The 18954-nt window shown below is 41.5% G+C and overlaps 2 protein-coding genes across 6 annotated transcripts in view; one reads left to right on the plus strand and one right to left on the minus strand.

Moving 5' to 3' along the window:
* LOC119722337 (sorting nexin-14-like) overlaps positions 1–1967 on the plus strand; it is a 29631-nt gene extending 27664 nt beyond the window's left edge. Inside the window, exon 30 of the mRNA XM_038192389.1 lies at positions 431–1967. Coding sequence (XP_038048317.1) covers positions 431–460 — 30 coding nt within the window. The 3' untranslated portion in view covers positions 461–1967. The remainder of the gene's footprint in view (positions 1–430) is intronic.
* Positions 1624–17940, minus strand: LOC119722338 (peptidase M20 domain-containing protein 2-like). 5 transcript variants are annotated; one of them, XM_038192393.1, is made up of 7 exons: positions 17671–17940; positions 16879–17050; positions 16081–16229; positions 15193–15335; positions 14624–14778; positions 10357–10588; positions 1624–3366 (listed from the first exon to the last, which is right to left on the minus strand). In XM_038192393.1, the coding sequence occupies exons 1-7, from the start codon at positions 17862–17864 to the stop codon at positions 3206–3208; spliced, it is 1206 nt and encodes a 401-aa protein (XP_038048321.1). In that variant the 5' UTR covers positions 17865–17940; the 3' UTR covers positions 1624–3205. The 5 variants fall into 5 exon arrangements, with proteins under 5 accessions (XP_038048321.1, XP_038048318.1, XP_038048322.1 ...); XM_038192390.1 differs by lacking the exon at positions 10357–10588 and adding an exon at positions 4414–4654 and having other exon boundaries at positions 17671–17939; XM_038192394.1 differs by lacking the exon at positions 10357–10588 and adding an exon at positions 6254–6482 and having other exon boundaries at positions 17671–17939.
* Between the last annotated feature and the right edge of the window lie 1014 nt (positions 17941–18954).

An 18954-nucleotide genomic window follows, 5' to 3' on the forward strand; every position in this document is an offset into this window, starting at 1 on the left:
AGCATAAGCACTAGAAAAAAGCACACTTACCTCAGAGGAAAAATTTGCTTAACTTAGTGACGTAACACTAGAAATCTCCATGCGCATGTGACCGTTAGCACATCAACGCCGTGAAATAGTGCGTAAGATTACCAAATTTTTCTGCTATGCTAAGCACAACTTTTCTGCAAACCGTTAAGCAGCTGGGCCCTGGTCACCGATAACAGCCCTTACCTTAGGCTCGGACCATTATCTGCAGCCAGGTTTTAAAAACCACACAAAACTGCTACAGCACACTCTTACCGCCTTCTTTAAACAAAACATTAAATACGATTTGTACCTGTGGTTTCTATTTGTATTCAAATGAAAAGGAAAAGAAGACGACAAAATTATAAACAGAAAATCACTATCCCATTGTGACTTAACAAAATGTTTGCATTTCGCCTTTCAGAATGTGAAGGACCCATCAGCAGAGGCGTAAGCCGTATGTCATTGAAGTCTTCAACGGTTCTGTAACTTTGTTCTGTAAATATGTACCGATATGATCATGATATAAGTGATAACTAGCAATATTTCAATAACAGGGGAGAGCAGGTCCCATGAGTTTGACAGCGTGAAAAAAATAGCTCTAACTTTCGTAGAAGGATAATACGCCAATACAAATAATGACATTAGTAATGTGAATTAATGTTTCGGGTGGCATGGTTGGCTCGTGCATAAAGGGCCTCTCACCACTGTGGCCCTGGTTCGAATCCCATCCGCGGACCATTCTTGCCGTATGTGGGTATAGAGTTCTCACCTGTGCCACGAGGGTTTTTCTCTGGGCCCTCCGGTTTTCCTCCCTCTGGAAAAATCAAACACTTCCCATCTCAGGCTGTGCTCCGTGGTCATATATGGGTTGATGTGGCTGGCTGCCAAAGCCGCCTTTACATGCGAGCGGCTCGACTATATGTACATTGTGGTCGCGCTCTACGCAATTCAGTTTCTCAATTGCCAGTAAGGATGATTAGCGCCCCCCCCCCCCCAGTTATTATTAACTTGAAGTAAATTGTGAAAACCAAATACAGAGATGCGTAAGAAAAACTATTTATAAGTCAAATTCTGTCAATTTCAGTGAAATTTATTATGCATTCCTGATGTAAAGTGTACAAAATTAGGGCACATCATTTATGTCAATCTGTTGTATATTTCATACAAATTGAACAAACAAATTGTGGCTGAATTTTTTGTTTACGATTTGAATTTTTTTTTTTTAATTTATAAGAATACAGAATTGTTAAAAAATAATAATATGACGAATATAACATTAAATTATGCTATTTACTGATCAACGAAATCTAATACCAGAAAAAGAATTATATTCTGTTGAATTAGTAAAATTTTGTAATGAGAGATGTTTTTTATTTCAGAGTTGTCAAGTTACCTGAAAAAGAATTGTATTCTTTCAGGGATTGGATATTACTTGAGTACTCGCGAGTAGTATATGCTACTCATTCTACTCATGGTTTTTCATCTTCTTGAGTACTCGTCCTGGCACAAGTAGAAGCCGGTTCTCACAAGTACCAATTTAGGGTTTAGGGTTCACGGCTTAATACGTCCCCTGCAAACAGGGAATCACTCCCTCCGCCTCTCTCTCCTTTGTCCAAAAAAACAAAAAAACTCAAAAAATTCAAGCAAATGACTCAAAACGTTACACAGTAAGGATATCTCAGCGCTGAAGAATGTGATGTGACTTGCACGCTATTTGCTTGTAAGTTACTTCCCATCATACTAACATGTATGTCATTTTTCTGCTTTTATGGGAATTCAGTTGACTACTTGCAAGTATTTGACTAATTGCGAGTAATTTCTTTGCGAGAACTTGAGTAGAAAAGAACTTATGTAATTTGTTCACCAGTAGATTAGAAAACAATTGTACATTTTAGGTGAAAGAACATTTTGATACTGTGCAATAAAACAACCACCTATAACGATTTAACGTCAAAACACGTGCAGTATGTCTGTAGTGTGATTTGGAGGAACACCTTTTTCTTACATAAATTATTTTAACTATTATGCTTTCAACATATTAACTGAACTTAAAATCATTTGCACTCAAAAGTCAGGAAAATTCTAAATGTAACAATATAAAATGTACACTGCATGAATTTTCTGAAAGTCACAATCTCCCTACTAAAATATATATTTCAACCCGTGCTGGTTGTCATATTTCTAAAATTTAAAATTTAAATTTATGTAAGTTCTGAAAATGTATACAGTTTTGAACTCTAGGATTTGGTTGATTTCAGATAGCTAGGCTTAATTAAAAGCTAAATGTAAATGTAACTTAATTCTTCTTAAAATAATTCGTATTTTAATACTTCCCATATGTATGCAGAGCAACAAAACTCAGGAATTTATTTAACACATCCCTAAATTATTCATGTATGTATATCTAATACTAATTCACAATCCTTATCAAAAATACATACCATAATTCTTAGAAAATTATTGATGCATACCATACTGGCCAACAACAACTTAAATCATTGCAAAGTAAAATTTAAACTTTGTATTTAAAGCACAATAATAATCATGGATAGTCTTTTTTTTTCTCTCTCTTCAATACGATCATCAAAGTGCAAATATACTTTGTGGAGATTGTAATGCATGATTCATGACAGGTAAACATGTAAACATGAAAACATGAACCCAGTTTTAAAGAGTTGTACATTAAATTTAGTTCCGCAAGTTATCCATTACTTGTGAATAATCTCGTAACACTTTCGATTAGCAAGAACCTTGTTGGATGTACATGTTCCAAACCCTGACGTCTAAACGCAGGTTATCTCAAAGCTTATAAATCCAGTATCGGTGTACACTCCTTGCTAGATAGAGAGTTAACATCTGGGTTAAGTGTCTTGCCTAAGGACACAATGCATGGCAAACAGCAGGATTTGAACCCTGCAATTTTTTTTAGGTCAATTTGCATGCTCCACTGCGTACACATGTCTCTCATCACATCAATTACTTGTGCAAGTTAATAATATTAAACCATGGAAGCACACTTACCACCACCTCTGTCCAATCACATCCTCCTTTAACCCACTAGCAACTGTATACATTGTATAACATTGTATACATTGTATAACATTTTATAACATTGTATTTATTTCCTGAATAAATCCATAGCTGATAACCATACAGTGCTAGGGTGTTTGGGGGCAATAGAGAGGCTACAAAGGAGTTAATCACCCATATCGGGCATTGGAAGCTTGCTGACGGTCTCCTTGAATTCCTTCTGTATCTTCTTGAGGGTGTCTTGCCCGCTGGGTTGGAGCAGCTCGATGGCCGTCATGGCTAGCGCTTTGGCCTGGATCAACGTCGGGGCCTGAGCCTCGGGGGCACCTTGAGCGGGAGCAAGTGAATGTTTTGCCAATAAATGACAGTGTTGTGGTTGAGTCCATCACAAGTCCGGGTCAATATATTGCAAGTTCTTCAACAAGTCCAGCCACAAGAAGGGATGAACATCCACCAAGGACTGCATTTGTCAAAGTTTAGTTGAAGTGTTTGGACTTGACTTGGGACTGCAGGACTTGTGATGGACTTTGTTGTTAAACCAACAAAAGAAACATTGTTTCATGGATAGGTGGCAATGATTAGTCATTTGCAGCCTGGACTGTTAATAATTACAATGTCACAACAGGAAAGAGGTCAGGAATTGTTCCCCACTAAATACGCTTTAATCAAAGTCGTGTAAATTTGCTGTACCATCATTGTTCTAATTCTTGTTCATTTGTTCTTCCCTTGTTATTTGTTTGAGGAGATACCTGACCTGACTTCTTTTTTTTTGCAACATGAAGCTTACAAGAAATTATGGATGGATAAAATGATCAAATGCAAGCAGTTTGGTGCAGCAACATGATGAGTGGAAGTGAAATGCATGCATGACAAGTACGACAGGTGTTGGAGTGAAGCAATGGTACGAGTTTGCCGCCAAATTTCTCTCTACGCATAGGCCTTTTGTTCAGTCAGTCCCTATCCCAATACACTGTCAAAGTCATGACATCACCCAGGTCAACTCGGCCCCACTATGGTCACCAGATCACGTGCACTGCATTGGCCTACGTGAAAACGATCGATGTTTTGCTGAGGCAGCTGTAAACCCACGGTGTATATTTGGCTTGAAACTCCTTCAGGAAGCGAAGCAAGTGTACAACAGTTCTCGATAGTGTGAGGACAGCTCTGCTGTAAAGCACTCCTCCATTTTCAGGTACTTAGTGGTGACAATTTTCTATACATTCAGCATGTAAAATTGGTGTCGGTGATCGTGTGTGTTTAACCTACGTGGAATGCGTTGCCAAGGAATGCGCGTGAACTGTTGTCCAGCAGGATTAAGTAAGCTTGACTTTGGAAGGGAAGTGACGTCACGCTTCGGCAGCGCATACTACAGACCTGCTACTGATGCAAATGGTCTTGTGTGGATAGCCGCGTCTCCCGAGCCCGGGGTAAATTTGGGTTGGATACTGGGAACAACGTAGGACACGTTGCCCATGTCCGTGGAGCCCCCTCGTCTCAAAGCCTCGTCACGGCTAAACTCAACACCCATCCCCTGTGCGTGTGCTTCATACATGATGGACAGTCCGTCATTGGTGATTAGGTTGGCGTATGATATGCCCGATGCATCAATTTCCACCTGACAGAAGGAAGGAATGAGATCAGGGCCCAATTTGGTGGTTCTGGATACCGCTAGCAGAAAATTTGGAGTAACTACAGTAACCAATTAGTGCATTTGATAGATTAGTACGGAATTTTCACCTTCTGCACAAGTGTACACCCTGTAAGAATTCTTTGCAAACTGAGAAAGCGCACATTTTCTTTGCTAGCATTGTAAGCACAGAACAATGATTTTTTGAGTGAAGAATTCTGTGCTGCTTGTCACACTGAAGTTGGGCCAAGATTTTCGGTTCTTGGTTTCTGAGATGTTTGTCTCTCCTCAGGCACAATTCTGCACAGGCAAAAAGCCCCCAAAATTCTGGATTATACCCAAATTTAGCCCAGGAATTTTATCCCCATTATGATTTGGATGCTTTTCACAAAATAAAGTGATTCTTCTTATCAAGTTTTGCCTGTTTCTGCTTTCGCCATTGCTGACAATGGCTTTTGACGGTGGTTTCTCAGAGGAATACCTGGAATTTGTGACAAAAAATTGAGCCACTCACAGATAGTGAATTGGTTTTATGCGGACATCAACGAAAGGGTTTATTTGCTTAGAATATCTGCAATATGGCACCTCCCTGGAAACCAAAATGCTTGGTCCTTCCTTTATATTTGAGTTTGATTGTTGTGCTAGGTAAGGGTCAATGCATATTCAAGACCTAAAGCAAACCCAATAACCAAATCACCAATTCACACCCAAAAAAAAGTTTAAGAAAATGCAATAATTGTTAGTACAACTCATATCAAAGCTCAAGCATCAGCAGAAGCGCAACGTTTCAGATATAGACGATCTGCATGCTCAGGTCATCAATAAGCTGAAGACACATAATTGTTATGTTACTTCGAAGTACCTGCAAAGGCTACAAATTCACGAGAGTGGATGCTGGCACTATCTGTAATTCGGAATAATGGATGAATTCCTGGTACGTATTGCTGAAATCTGTTGATGCAAAGTTCAAATCATGTTCGCTCCAGTGAACGGCGAGGTCCCTAGTATAATTCTCATAGATGTCCATCAGGAGGCTGGTGGTAATCACAGTTGCATATGAGCCGTAAGTCCACATCTCTATCTGATATTTAAACACTGTGAGCCGGTGAATAGAGATGCATGTCATGAACTAACACAAACCCAAGCTAATGTTCTGATTTCAGGCTAAATTATTTACAGCAATGACAGGTCTATAGGATGGGGAGACTGACTGATCAGATTCCCGTGCATAAAGAGTTTATTGTAAGCCAATGATAAGCATGGTGAAATTTGAAGTTTCTGCTTGAGGAAACAGCTCTATTTTTAATTGGGCAATTTTGGATAGCCCTATATTTCCTCTGCCCAGGAGGTTGTGTTTTCGTCGGCGTTGGTTTGTTTGTTGGTTTGTCTGTTGACAAGATAACTCAAAAAGTTATGGACTATACATGCATCTGAGCGAATGCAACCAAACAATCACAACCTAAGACTGCTCAAAGGGCCCAGAACCATACAGCAGTCCATTCAAGTTGAACCATGATCTTAGTTTTTTTTTTACAATTACAATGAGAATGACAAGAACATTTATTTTGCGACGTAATTTCAGTGTACCTGCAGTGGCCATGAATTCACGAGCGTGGATGTTGGCACCGCCTGTAATTCGGAACAATGGGTGTATGCCTGGTACCACGTAAGACGTATTGCCGAAATCTGTCGAACCAAAGATCAAATCATGCTCGCTCCAGTGAACAGCAAGGTCCCTAGCATACTTCTCATAGATGTCCACCAGGAGGCTGTTGGTAATCACATTGGCATTCGAGCCCCAAGTCCACATCTCTACCTGATATTTAGACACAGATGTGAGCTGATGAGTACTACAATCCTCAACAGATTAGACAGTCCAGCAAGGGTAACTGCCAATCAAATAATCTTTGAAAAAAACTTCAACGGGGCTGGTTTGTCACTTATCTTGCTGCTAGTGTTCAGCCACATTCTCTCAAGAGGGAGCAATATTTTGTGTTGCTGTACAACACACCACACAGACGTGTAGGCCTAACTCTATCAACGTTTTTTTGTATGAACATGTGCTAGCTGCACGGGTTTATTCTCATATCACCTAAAATTTTGTCTGTGCCTGGACTTTGAAGGCTGTCAATGGCTGAAGATCTCTGAGTACCCTAGATAGGTGGCAGTGCAGTAAGCAGCAAGTCTTTCATAACCGCACATCTTGCAGACCTGCTTGTGAAGTTGATTACAATTCTGGTATCAACAAGAAGGCGTTTGAGATCAAGAAAAGCTCAATACGCTGGTACAATACTCGCACATATCATTACCCCAATCTACTGTGTCATCTGCCTTCTGAACATTGCGATCAATCCTTCTCCAAAAGTTGTCTGCAGAGTTGTGGACAGCCTCCTGAGGATCTCCAAATATTATACTGTGATCATCCAAATGCTGGATATACATGTACGCAGTGCTGACTATTAAGTGCTGCTAACAGTCCTACATATTGCTCTTTGTATCAAATGCTGGACCTAGGAAACACAGCTATCCATAAGATATCTTTTACAGCTGTTTTGCAGGTCTATATAGGATGGGGAGACTGACTGAACCAAAGTCCATGCCTAAAGAGTTTATTGTACACCAAGGATAAGATGTGTCAAATTTGATGTTTCTGCTTCAAGATGAGGTCAATTTTGAACGGTGCCACTTTTGACAGTTCTTTATTTTGGGGAATGCACCTGTTCATATGAACAGTCGGAGGATTTCTGGTTTCTAAAAATTTGAAGCTGTAGGACTCTTTACCCAGAATTTCTTCCTGCAAGCTGCATGAAGTTTGATGGGTTGATTGTTTGGCTGTTTGTTTGTTTGTTTGCTTGTTTGTTTCGTGGGTTGTTTTTTTTACAGGGAATCATGAAAGGAATATGAATATTCATGCATCTGAGCAAAAGCAACAAACAAATGACAAAACCCAGGAGTACCGACCAAAAAAAGAAGTCTATTTTGCTTGCATAATGCTTGCATAAGTATCAGAACCTCAACACGAACATTTTGTTAAATAATTTCATTATACCTGCAGTGGCTGTAAATTCTTGTGAGTGGTTGTTGGCACTGTCTGTTATACAGTACATTGGGTGTATGCCTGGTACCACGTAAGACGTGTCACCAAAATCTGTTGACCCCGCGCTCATTCCATGGCGGCCGTCCCACTCAAAACCAAGGCCACTTGCATACTTCTCATAGATGGCTACTAGGATGCCGTTGGTAATGACATTGGCATACGAAACCGGTTTCCTCATCTCTACCTGATTATTTCAAACCCAAAGTATCAAATCAATAATTGATTATAGTGACACTCATATGTGCTAACACATTCGTTATCAAAGTAGATCAATTAATAACCCTCCTATGCAAACATACATTCTGTGCCAAGTTGTCCTTTCACTTTTCAGTCAAAATCAATCGAGTGACTCTTTTTAACAGTAAAGAGCTCCCAGCCAACATAAAGAGCAGGATTGACTGGCTGTGACTGTTAATGTAACTTGATGCAGCTATGCTTTGAATTGTGATAAGCCAGCTGTGCCTACCACTTTTCTGCTTTTGTCTGTTGACTGAATTTGACTAGTCACAGTGCTTGCTTGAAATATGATCTCACTGTTGGTGACTAGCATACATGCACATGTGTTAAAGGCATGGCAGGGGAAGAGGATTAGTTTTTTGACTGTCTGTGACTATTCAGAATGCAGGGTTTAAATTCCCTTTACATCACCTCACATTTGACTGTCTTGAACACTCCATCATTGCAATACCTTTGTCTGGCTTAAAAAGTTGATTTCCCTTCTACAAAAGTTCAAGTTTCCCTGCGTTCCCTAAATGGGACCAAAGAATAAGTACTGTCTACAATGTACACTACTCCCTCCATCAGAACGTGTTCATGTACCTGTTGAAGTTATGATTAAAAAGTTGATCAACTGTGACATCTGTGACCAAAAAGGCCACAAACACATAATGATCTCTTTTTGTACATGGTTCCCGCCAACCTCGTGCCCCGTGGGTACGATCTTGCAGCGCCATGTTGTTTCCCATCATGCCTTGCGCGATCGTAACCCCTGGAATTGTGTAATTTAAATATACCAAAATACGGTATATTATAATTAGGGCTGCAGTTTATCTGTTTTACGTGCCGACGCCATCTTTAAAATGTTAAAAGTTGTGATTTTGAAGAATCAATCCTTTCAAACACAACGTTTGGACGTTGTGTTAATTAGCAAAGATTTGTATTAAATGTATGTACCCCTTTCGTGCCTTTACAACCACAGATACAGGGTTTTTTTTAGCGAAAAACACGGCTGACATAATCCATATCATACAGGCATCGCGACTTTTGAATCATAATTTTTTTTTTCGTACGTGACGTTACGTGCAAAGCTAAGCACGCGAGCGCGAGCGCATTATGGGCGCGCCCGGCATGCAATCTTCGAAATGCCCGCGCAGTACGCTGTGAATAGCCATTCAGCGTCATTTACGTCATCATCACAGCCAGGGGTTAGTGTAAGGAACGAGCACGCGCCCCTAGAGTCGAGGCTGGGTTCCCGCCTTCAAGGTGGTTGAAGCACCGGTTGCCATTCAACACTCAAGACTCAAGATCAACTTAGCTTGAAGTAAATAGGTTTAGAATCAAGACAAGGCAATGTAAGAAGCTGTGGGATGTCCGCGCTCAAGGGCGGATCCAGGGGGGGGCCAAAGGGGGCCATGGCCCCCCCCAAAACGAAACCAATTTTTTTTTTTTAATGTGACATCGCAATAAAGGCAGGCAATGAGTACACCACCATCTTTTCCTCAAAAAAAATTGGTTAAAGTGGTCAGAAATTGCCTCAGATCGCACCACAGAGCATCTAGAATCCAAAAAAATTTCGGGGCCCTCGCGGGCCCCGAACCCCACGCCGTAATTTTTTAGACCCACTTTTTTGGGGGACCAAAATTTTTTTTTGGCCCCCCCCAAAAATGTGTTCTGGATCCGCCCTTGTCCGCGCTCACCCATGGGGTAGAGTAGCTTTTGAATACCTGTCTTGTTATGTTTACTGGCTAAAACATGCTATAAAAGACCATCATATTAAGGGACTATTAACTGCTACTCACAGTCCTAAATTACTACGGTCAGTATCCAACCTACATGTGAATAAGCTGTGGACAGATGCAGCAATTAATAGGATTTCAGCTGTGGCAGTTCTATAGTATGAGAGGATTTACTGAAAAGCCCATGCGTACAGAGTTCACATTGAAAGCCAATCTGAACTTCGCCAAATTTTGGGTCTCTGCTTATATTAGACAGAATCTGAAAGTTTTAGACTGCGCCATTTTGGATTGTTCCATTAACTTGAGGATAGAAATGCACACTCATCGCATGTACAGTAACCAAAAATCTTCAACTACATGCAGCTCCTTCTGCAAGCAGATCGAGTGAAGTTTGCTTGTTTTTTGAGAGTCATGAATATTCAAGAACCTGAGTAAATGCAGCAAACAAAACACAAACTCAAGACTACAAGCAAAATCAAAACAAAACAAAGTAAAACAAAAACATATTTAAAACAAACAAAGAAACAAACAAGCAAAGAAATAGACAAAGGGGCTGCATTCTGTTCAGTTTGGGTGATGTTTTGAGTACACGCAATAAAAATGTAAATGCGAGAAGTTCATCAAGACCGTCAGTGTACCTGCATCGGCGGTGAATTCCCTTGAGTGGTTATTGGCACTGTCTGTCATATGGTACATTGGGTGTATGCCTGGTACCACGTAAGACACATTGCCGAAATCGGTCGACCCGGCACCGAATCCAGGCTCGTCTTTCCACTGCACACCGAGCTCCGCGACATACTTTTCATACGTGGCGACCAGAATGGTACTGGTAATCAAATTGGCGTACGAGGCCGAACTCCTCATCTCCACCTGAGTTTGAACCCAAAATGCGTTGAAAGGAGTGACTCTAGAGTGTGCTAATACATTGGTTTATGAACAATCTGAGTCTGGACTGAGGTTCAGCAACATCCCCTTGCATGGCCTCATATGGCACTGTCTTGAACCGACTGCCCAAAGATCTCTGAGTAACCGAGATGTTTGTCACTCCTTCCATCCCGGCAATAACTTTAATACTTACAATTTGAAATCGATTTCCCTTCTAGCACAACCTCTAGCCTCTTAGAAATCTTCAAAATTTTCCCTGGCACTGAAATAGTGCATCTCCCTGCTACCATCTTAAAGGCGTTTACAGCTGAAGCAACTTAAAGGCCTTCTGAAGACCTCTGATAACTCAAGTAGCTCAATCACTTCAAATCTTGTTATCTCATTCTTGAAATGGATAAGCTACGTTAACATCGCCTCAAAAATATCTGAGTAAACTTGACTGGGCAATTATCTATCCAAAAGCGCTCAAACATTAAAGACCATTCTTCTTTCAGGTCTTTATGCCTGAGTTCTTTGCCTTGACCAACGAGAACACCAAGTCCATTGATGGGACCTACACAAAGATGCTATGCATAGTCAAGAACATCTCCTGGCAGGATCAAATAAACCCAACACTTTCTTGTATTGTACCCTAGCTCCCCCCACCCATTTCTAGCGTTAGCAGAAAACCTCTGTTTTTGTTAGTTAGTCTTAGGCCGTGTCCGAAACGGGCTTCCAGAGCTACGGCTACGTCTATTGTCAGCGCGTCCCCGCGTATTTTCAATGGGCGCAGACCTAGACCTAGCTCTAGACAACTGATTCGGATGCAGCCATATTCTCCGTTGCAACAAGCCAGCTATAGGATTCTCCTGCTCTGGAAGAGGCTGGACCACACATCATCCTCAAGACAATCATTGAAGCCAAGACAGGAGAATCTATCTAATGTTGTGCTGGGCAGGGAATGATCGGTGAAGCTCATCAGGTCATCATGCCTTTGTGAATGAACAATGATGACAAAGGTATCTCTTGGACAATCTCCTGAAGATCTCCAAAACTGCGATCATCACACAGCTTTTTTGTTTACAAGTACAGCACGAAGTACACACAACTTTAAAATTTTATTCTGAATATGTACTATTATGGGCTCAGTGCGCCAACAAAAGAAGGCACACTTTTTTCACTTCTGAGAGCCCCTTGGACGGGGACTCCGGGTGTGCGCACTGTAATTCGCGTGCTAAGTACGCACGACTGTTTAATCCCGAATGTTCACAAAGCCAAGCCACAGCGTCTTCGTGCGTGAGCGTCGGGCGTCGTTGACGCGCGAATACGTTCGAATCGTTTAGAATTTAACTTGCGATGGTCACCCAGACAAATCCCTGACCCCAATAACTTCATCCGAAATACACAGTGGATTGATCGGGAACCACTTCTAGGTCACCCCCAATTCTCCTTTTCTGGCCGTTCATGGGGTACGTGTGCACGGAGCCCATAGCGTCTTGGCATGAACATCAGGCATTATCAGCAATGCGTTCGAATGTCTCTCCCACTGGTCTCTCCAACTCTCCCCTTCTTTCCATTGAGGGGGTCCTTGTGCACAGAGCCATTAACACCTGTTCACTGACACAAGACAGGCTATGACTCCTGCTTGTAGTGGAGCAAGAACCAGTGACTGTGGAGTCCTCATTTTTCCTGCATTGCAATCAAAGTTAATCTGGGAATGGGAGTTTTTCTTTACACTTTTCTCTTTCCAGGGAATTCCCATTTATTTCACAAAATGTAAAAAGAATTTCCCAGAGTGGGAAAATATTTCTCCCCCCCCCCCCATAAATAATTCGCGCCCCCCCCCCTGGAAATTTGGCATCCGGAGAAAAGCGAAGCCGTATGGGTTACCATGATTAGCTGGAAGAACATAAAGTCGTTTTTTTTCTGCGATTTGTGCGTATTTTTCACCAAAACCATTTCTTTTCGCGAGTGGCTGTTGATTTTAACGTCCATGGAAAGCGAATATCAGTAGTTATTGTCTAACATTAACCATGATATAGGTTTTGAACAGTGCCCCCATTGGGAAGATGGTGTCCCTTATAATGATCCAATTTCCCATTCCCATTCACAGTGTTAACTTTCAACTGCAATGTACTATATCTATTCCAGGGGCAGAGCTGATTTTCACCTTGTCTTTCAAATACTAATGCAACAAATTTCTTTTTAGTTAAAACCGAGTACATGTGCTACCTCTGTGCATTAACAATGTAGTTGGTAGGCATGCGATGCTCAAGGCACACAAGTAATGTGACCAATTGTGTACGAACCCGATATGACATACCAATGTCTACACCTCCAATACCAAGATAAGATTACTGGAAAAGAGATTATGACCAAACCCTACTTCCCGTTCTTTTACCTGCAGCTGCTTTGAATTCCAATAAAGTGAGCGGGGTACTGTTCTCAACCGAGTACATTGGAGAGATACTCGGCACGGCCCGAGACGTGTCCCCAAAATCTGTGGCCAGCAGCGTCTTGATCTGTTGGCCGTTCTTGGGCTCGATCCCAAGTTCCGTGGCATACTTCTCATAGAGAGTGGCCACAACGTCATTGGTCAGGAGCTTGGAATGCATGGCTTCAACTTCAACATTAACCTCCAAGTGAGCAATGCAGCAAAGCGACAGGGAAGTAGGAACGATTTTGGAGATTGATTATATCAAAGCATGAACAGCTGGCTTAACCGACTACGTAATGATAGGCTTACTTGTTTCAAGAAAATGAACCGGCAGATATATTTGTGGCTAAAAACATGTACTACATTTCATCCTAAATAACTCTGTTTATTACTAATGGAATTAAAACAAAATTTCAGATCATGTAAACAAGGCATGACAAAATCTATGGAGCGACTTTCATCAGCTTTGTGGAAGAGGGTGAGATTTAAATGCTGTACGAAAAAAAATCTCACTTTCAGAATGTCGTTACAGCTCTGGAGATGACGGCGGAAGGCACGTGCTGCAGCCGAAAGCTTCTGAAGGAATTATGCAGGATCATCCCTGATGTCGTTGCACACCTCCTTGATCGTGTGTTGCGCCAAATGATCGAGGTGTGCAATGACATCAGGGGTGATCCTGCATTCCTTCAGAAGCTTTTGACTGCAGCAAACGCCTTCCACCACCAACTCCAGCACTGCATCGACATTGGAGGACACCAAGTCGAAAGTGGCAGATTCTGAAAGTGACTATATTTTTAATTGAAGTGTTTAAATCACACCCTCTTGCGCATAGCTGATGAAACTCGCTCTATAAAATTTGTCATGCCTTGTTAACATGTTCTTAAATTTTGGTTTATTTCCATTGGTGAACAACAGAGTAGTTTAGTATCAAAAGTAGGATGTTTTTTGTATGACACATAGTACGAGGTGGCAGAGCCTTCAGTGTGTTTACCAAAAACCCTTCACACGGAAATTGTCCTTGAGCAGGATATTTTACTACAACTGTTTGATTTCATGACAAATGTCACTGTAATGACAGCATTGGTTGTGGAGCAATTAATATTGGATGTTAACCAAGCTTGAATATGAATGACGGAAACGTTTCAATTTTGGAAACTACCTGAAGATTCAGTAAATTTTCTAGAATGGTTAGCTGCATCGGTGGGAATACGGTAAGAAGGATGGATCCCGGGCAGTACGTAGGAAACGTTCCCAAAGTCTGTGGATCCACAGGGCTTGGACAACACAGAGGGATCGATGGGAAAGTCTACCGCTATTTCGTGAACGTATTTCTCGTACAGTGAACCAAGAGCATTGTTTTGGTTGATGTTAGCATATCCATCGTGAAATTTAACATCCACCTAAAATGAGTGACACAATTTAGGACGCATGATTAACAACTTCAGTGACAATTCTAAAAAATAAAGTCAGTTTAGAAGGCCACTTTCTGGTCTCCACAAAATGGAAAAAAAAATTTTTTTTGTAAAAAAAATTGTTGCATAACTAGTTGCATCACACAAATGCTGTAGTTTGGACCGTTATTGTTGTCAAAATTTGGCACCAACCTTGCATTCGGTTGCTATGGCAGCACCCTCAGCGCAAGCCTCAACTTTCTTCTTCAGCATGGCGAGCTCGTTTTCGTCAACGGCACGCAGGTAGTAGGTCAACTCTGCCTGCTCGGGAATGATGTTAGGAGCAGCGCCCCCATTGGTGAAAATCCCTACGACAAAAGAAAATCGTTTGAGCAGGTTCGATAGAGGACCAACGGTAATCTAAGGGTTGGTTTGTGATGCAATTTACGTTTGCGCACGAATAGCAAAGTTAAACATTCACTGTGTGTAATGTACACACACCAAATGTGGAGGGTTGCGATCCAAAGGTAAAGGCGTCGGATTCATGAGTGTGATGATACACGGGTTCAAACCCGGACTAGGAACACGGCGCTTATGTTGGTGGTCAAGACACTTCACTACAATTGTCTCTCTCCACCCATAAAATGGGTACCTGATGGGGTGAAGCTGTGATCTTGATCTGCCGCAGAAAAGTGGCCTTACCCGATGAACAGGGCATATAATTCTAGCTTTTCCACACTTTGGTACGAAGTGCTTTAAATAAGAAACCATTTTTTTTGTACCGTGAACTCTGCACGCTGGTTTCATCTGCTGCCTCATGTTGGAGATGGACTGGTAGCACGTGACGGCCGCATCCAGTGCATTGTTGCCATCCCACGGAGCTGCTGCAGCATGGGAAGCCTTGCCTTGGAACTTGATAACCAGACTGCCAACAAAATCCAATTGTCAAATCTGAAATTGCAACTTTGGAAATCCACGTTGACAATGGGTGCATTCGAGTAGCTCACCCAGATTGCTCTACCACGGGCCATCACGATCCATACGTGACACCCATAGCAATGGCCATCACTACTGTAGAGGTTTAGTCAAGTGTTTTCTTGTGGACCAAAGCATTTGCTGTAAGTTTAAGAAATGGAGGGATATATGGGAGCCAGTAATTGGTAGCAGACAGTGTTCTGCCCCCCCCCCTCCCATTTTTTTTTAATGATCGTTTGGCTTAGCTATCGTTGGAAATTGATAAAGAATTCCTCATTCTTGAAAATGACAATCACATAAGGCTCTACCATTTCAAAGGATGCTTGACAATTTTGTAAAGTTACAACCACTGTACAACTTAATACAACTGTTACTGTACAAACTTAAAGCTATTGCAAAATAATTTGCCAATTCATTTTTGAGTTTTTGGCAAATTTTGTGCTCAGCCATTTAATGTATAGTGGAATCCGGCGACCAGAAATGAAAGCTTTTACTGCGGTGGTGTCACGCTCAGGCGCATGCTGCATGGTTCTTAAAGACGAGGCGCATCTTGGTAATTCCTATTAGTCGAAGGAGCCCGGAGTGCGTGTGTACTACCTGAGCGTAACTCATGCGAGCCTTGCGCCACCACAGAAAATGGCTGCCGCCAGATTTGTCTTTAGGCCACTCACAAACAAGTAATTCAAGAGTCTTACACTGTCATTGACAGAGCAATAGGGCGTGGCACGTTGTATCTGTAAGGATGAGCCATCATGGCTACAGCAATGCCAACAAAGGCATTGGCCTTGATGAGACGTTTCTTGCCGCCGCCTCCCTCTTCACCTGGTGTCCCTAGTACCGTCACCTAGAACACAAAAAAAAGATACAGAAGAATCAAGTATTATCATCAAGTCAGTGCACATTAATAATAATAATAATAGTAATAATAATGGGTATTTATAGAGCACACCATTATTGGTGCTCAAGACGCTACATCATTATTACCCTGGTCAAAATACATTCCCAAATACCATCTCAGCTCCCTGGAAAGTATAAAGCTCGATGCTGCCATTTCGGCGCAAAGCAGCTTAAATCAATACCCACATCAATAACCATATCTGCCCTCACAGGTGAGAAGTACCAATTAACTCCTGGGTGGGGAGAAGCAATGAGTGACAAAGTGCCTTGCCCAAGGGCACAGGCACCATAGCCGCAGGCTGGACTCGAACCCATAACCTGCAGAATTACCCGCAGACCACAAATTCAATGCTTTCACTGATAAATGTGGTCCACGTAAACTGAGCACCTTGATTTAAAAACATAAGCCTGAACCATCTTTTGCCAAATTGGTCTGATTTAGCACTGCCTAATTCAAGGGCCGAGGGGGGCTTGAATGTATTTGAGATTCCTTCATGGTATTCTGTGAAGCTTTTATACATGTATAACTTAACATAGTTGCATTGTAATTTTTTTTATTACTGCACTGAAGAGGAAGTAACATGCAAGTTGCCGACCTTTCCGTATTTATTTCCGCTAGCCTCCAATGCAGCCTTTATGCCGATCCCGGCGGCCACGCCACACTCTGCGATCAGATTATGCCCACAGGCATGGCCAATCTCTGGCAGGGCGTCGTACTCGCAGATCACGCAAATGTTGGGCCCAGCGTTGTCGGAACCAAACGTTGCCCTGTAAAAACAAAACCAATGAAAATGTCCTTAAATGCAGTACATTTGAAACCTACATGTACTTGGCCTTTCTTTGCAGTGTGAAGTTTGGAACTTGGCTGTTATTGACCAAATAACAATTTTTTTTTCAAACATTTATCAAAAAATGGAAAGAAAATATTTTAGCTTTTAAGACCCTTTACCACTAAGGATTTAAAAAGCTTATTTATCTTGTCTGTTGCAGGGGTCTGCGATGATGAAAAAGGTACAAACAAATTTGAGCACCAGTTTATTGGAAGAGTACAATGAAATAAAGGCATTAATGGTCAAACATACATTAAATAGGATAACTTTAAATGTTTCTGCTATGTGTAACAACTTCTTAGAAGGGCTAAACAGTGGTGAAGCAAGACATTTTTTTTTGGGGGGGGGGGGGGCAGGGTTTACCAAATCTTTTCCCCACAAATTCAATTTGCCAGACAGCCATGCTGATGATTTAACTTGCATCCGCATATCGGGTGCAAGCCGACATGTGCAGAGAGGTTTTCCAGCATGTTGATAAGATGCGTGGCCCCTCCCCCTTCTCCCCCACCCCCGCCCACCTATGAGCAGATTGCATTAAAATGGACCCAGCACGCCAACCTGAAAGCTGTATCCAGCACAAAGTGACGCTCCACGTTGAACCCTTCCTTCTCCAGGTAGTCCGTCAGCACCTCGTGGGCGTGGTGCTCGTTGAAGTTCAGCTCCGGGTGGGACCAGATCTCCTGGCTTATGGTGTTCAGCTCGCCGGCCGAGGCGTCAATCTTGGACTTGGCTACCTTCATGAAGTCGGCCATGGTCAATGGATCCTGGGGTGGAGCCCCGTCTACAGATCGCCTCAAAAGCCTGCTGCTTGCGCAGAATAAATATGATAAAAAAAGTGTAGTTTTTCCGTTGCTTTTTGGTTATAAAGAAATAATTGCAAATTTCATCTATATAATTTACAAACATGTACTCCCTCGCACTTTACGGCTGGCTGGCAAATAGCAACGGAATTAGCATTAAAATAAAACATTGTAATCTTGCAAAATTCCAAATTTGTCTTTCTTTTATTGTCTTAATTAAATAATTTTTAATTCAGATTATGAGGATTGTTTTTCAAGGGCGAGGCATACATGTAGTGTAAGACTAGTAAGAGCAATGTAGCAATGGCATTAAAATGTTCACATTACGACGATCTTCTCATTGTACAATAATTATTTATCAATCTTCAAATTCCACAAATGTTCAATTTTCTTTAAAGGGAAGATACAACATTTGCAAACATCACAAAATGAAATGATCAAATTTTCACAAAATACCTTACTGGATTGTTAGGGAATAACAGTCTAAAAAGGATCCTGTAAAATCGTGGCTCCTGGTGTGCTGACATTTTCAAAAAAAAATTGTATTTTTCCAACGCTGGTCAGCTGACCAGCATTGGAGAAAACTGGATTTTTTTTTCTCAATATTTTTCCTAATTAGTTTTTCCGGATGTTCTTTGCAACTGATTACAAACCTGTGAAGAAGTACTACTAGCCTGCTAGACTGATTTTCTGACCTTACAATTCCCCAAAGTAAAAAATTGCTCTACAATTTGACTACAATAACATGATTGGTTTTCTTGTTTTTTTCAGCATCTAATTCAAGCCCAAAACGTGAAACAAGTCATTTTAACAATATTTGCTATAACTACTGATCCTCCAAATCCATTTATTTCTGAAAATTGCAGCAAATGTTGTACATTCCCTTTAATCTAGAACTAAGGTCATGAATTTATTGTGCATGAACATGATGAACCATATCCCCCCCTCCCCCCCCCCAACTAAAAAGGTCAATCCTCATCAATTGGTTTCATCCCATTCTTGGGGGGGGGGGGGGGGGGGGAGGAGAGAAATCTGAGTGATT

This window comes from Patiria miniata, unplaced genomic scaffold (assembly GCF_015706575.1).
Source record: "Patiria miniata isolate m_02_andy unplaced genomic scaffold, ASM1570657v1 HiC_scaffold_15, whole genome shotgun sequence".
Classification (NCBI taxonomy): Eukaryota; Metazoa; Echinodermata; class Asteroidea; order Valvatida; family Asterinidae; genus Patiria; species Patiria miniata.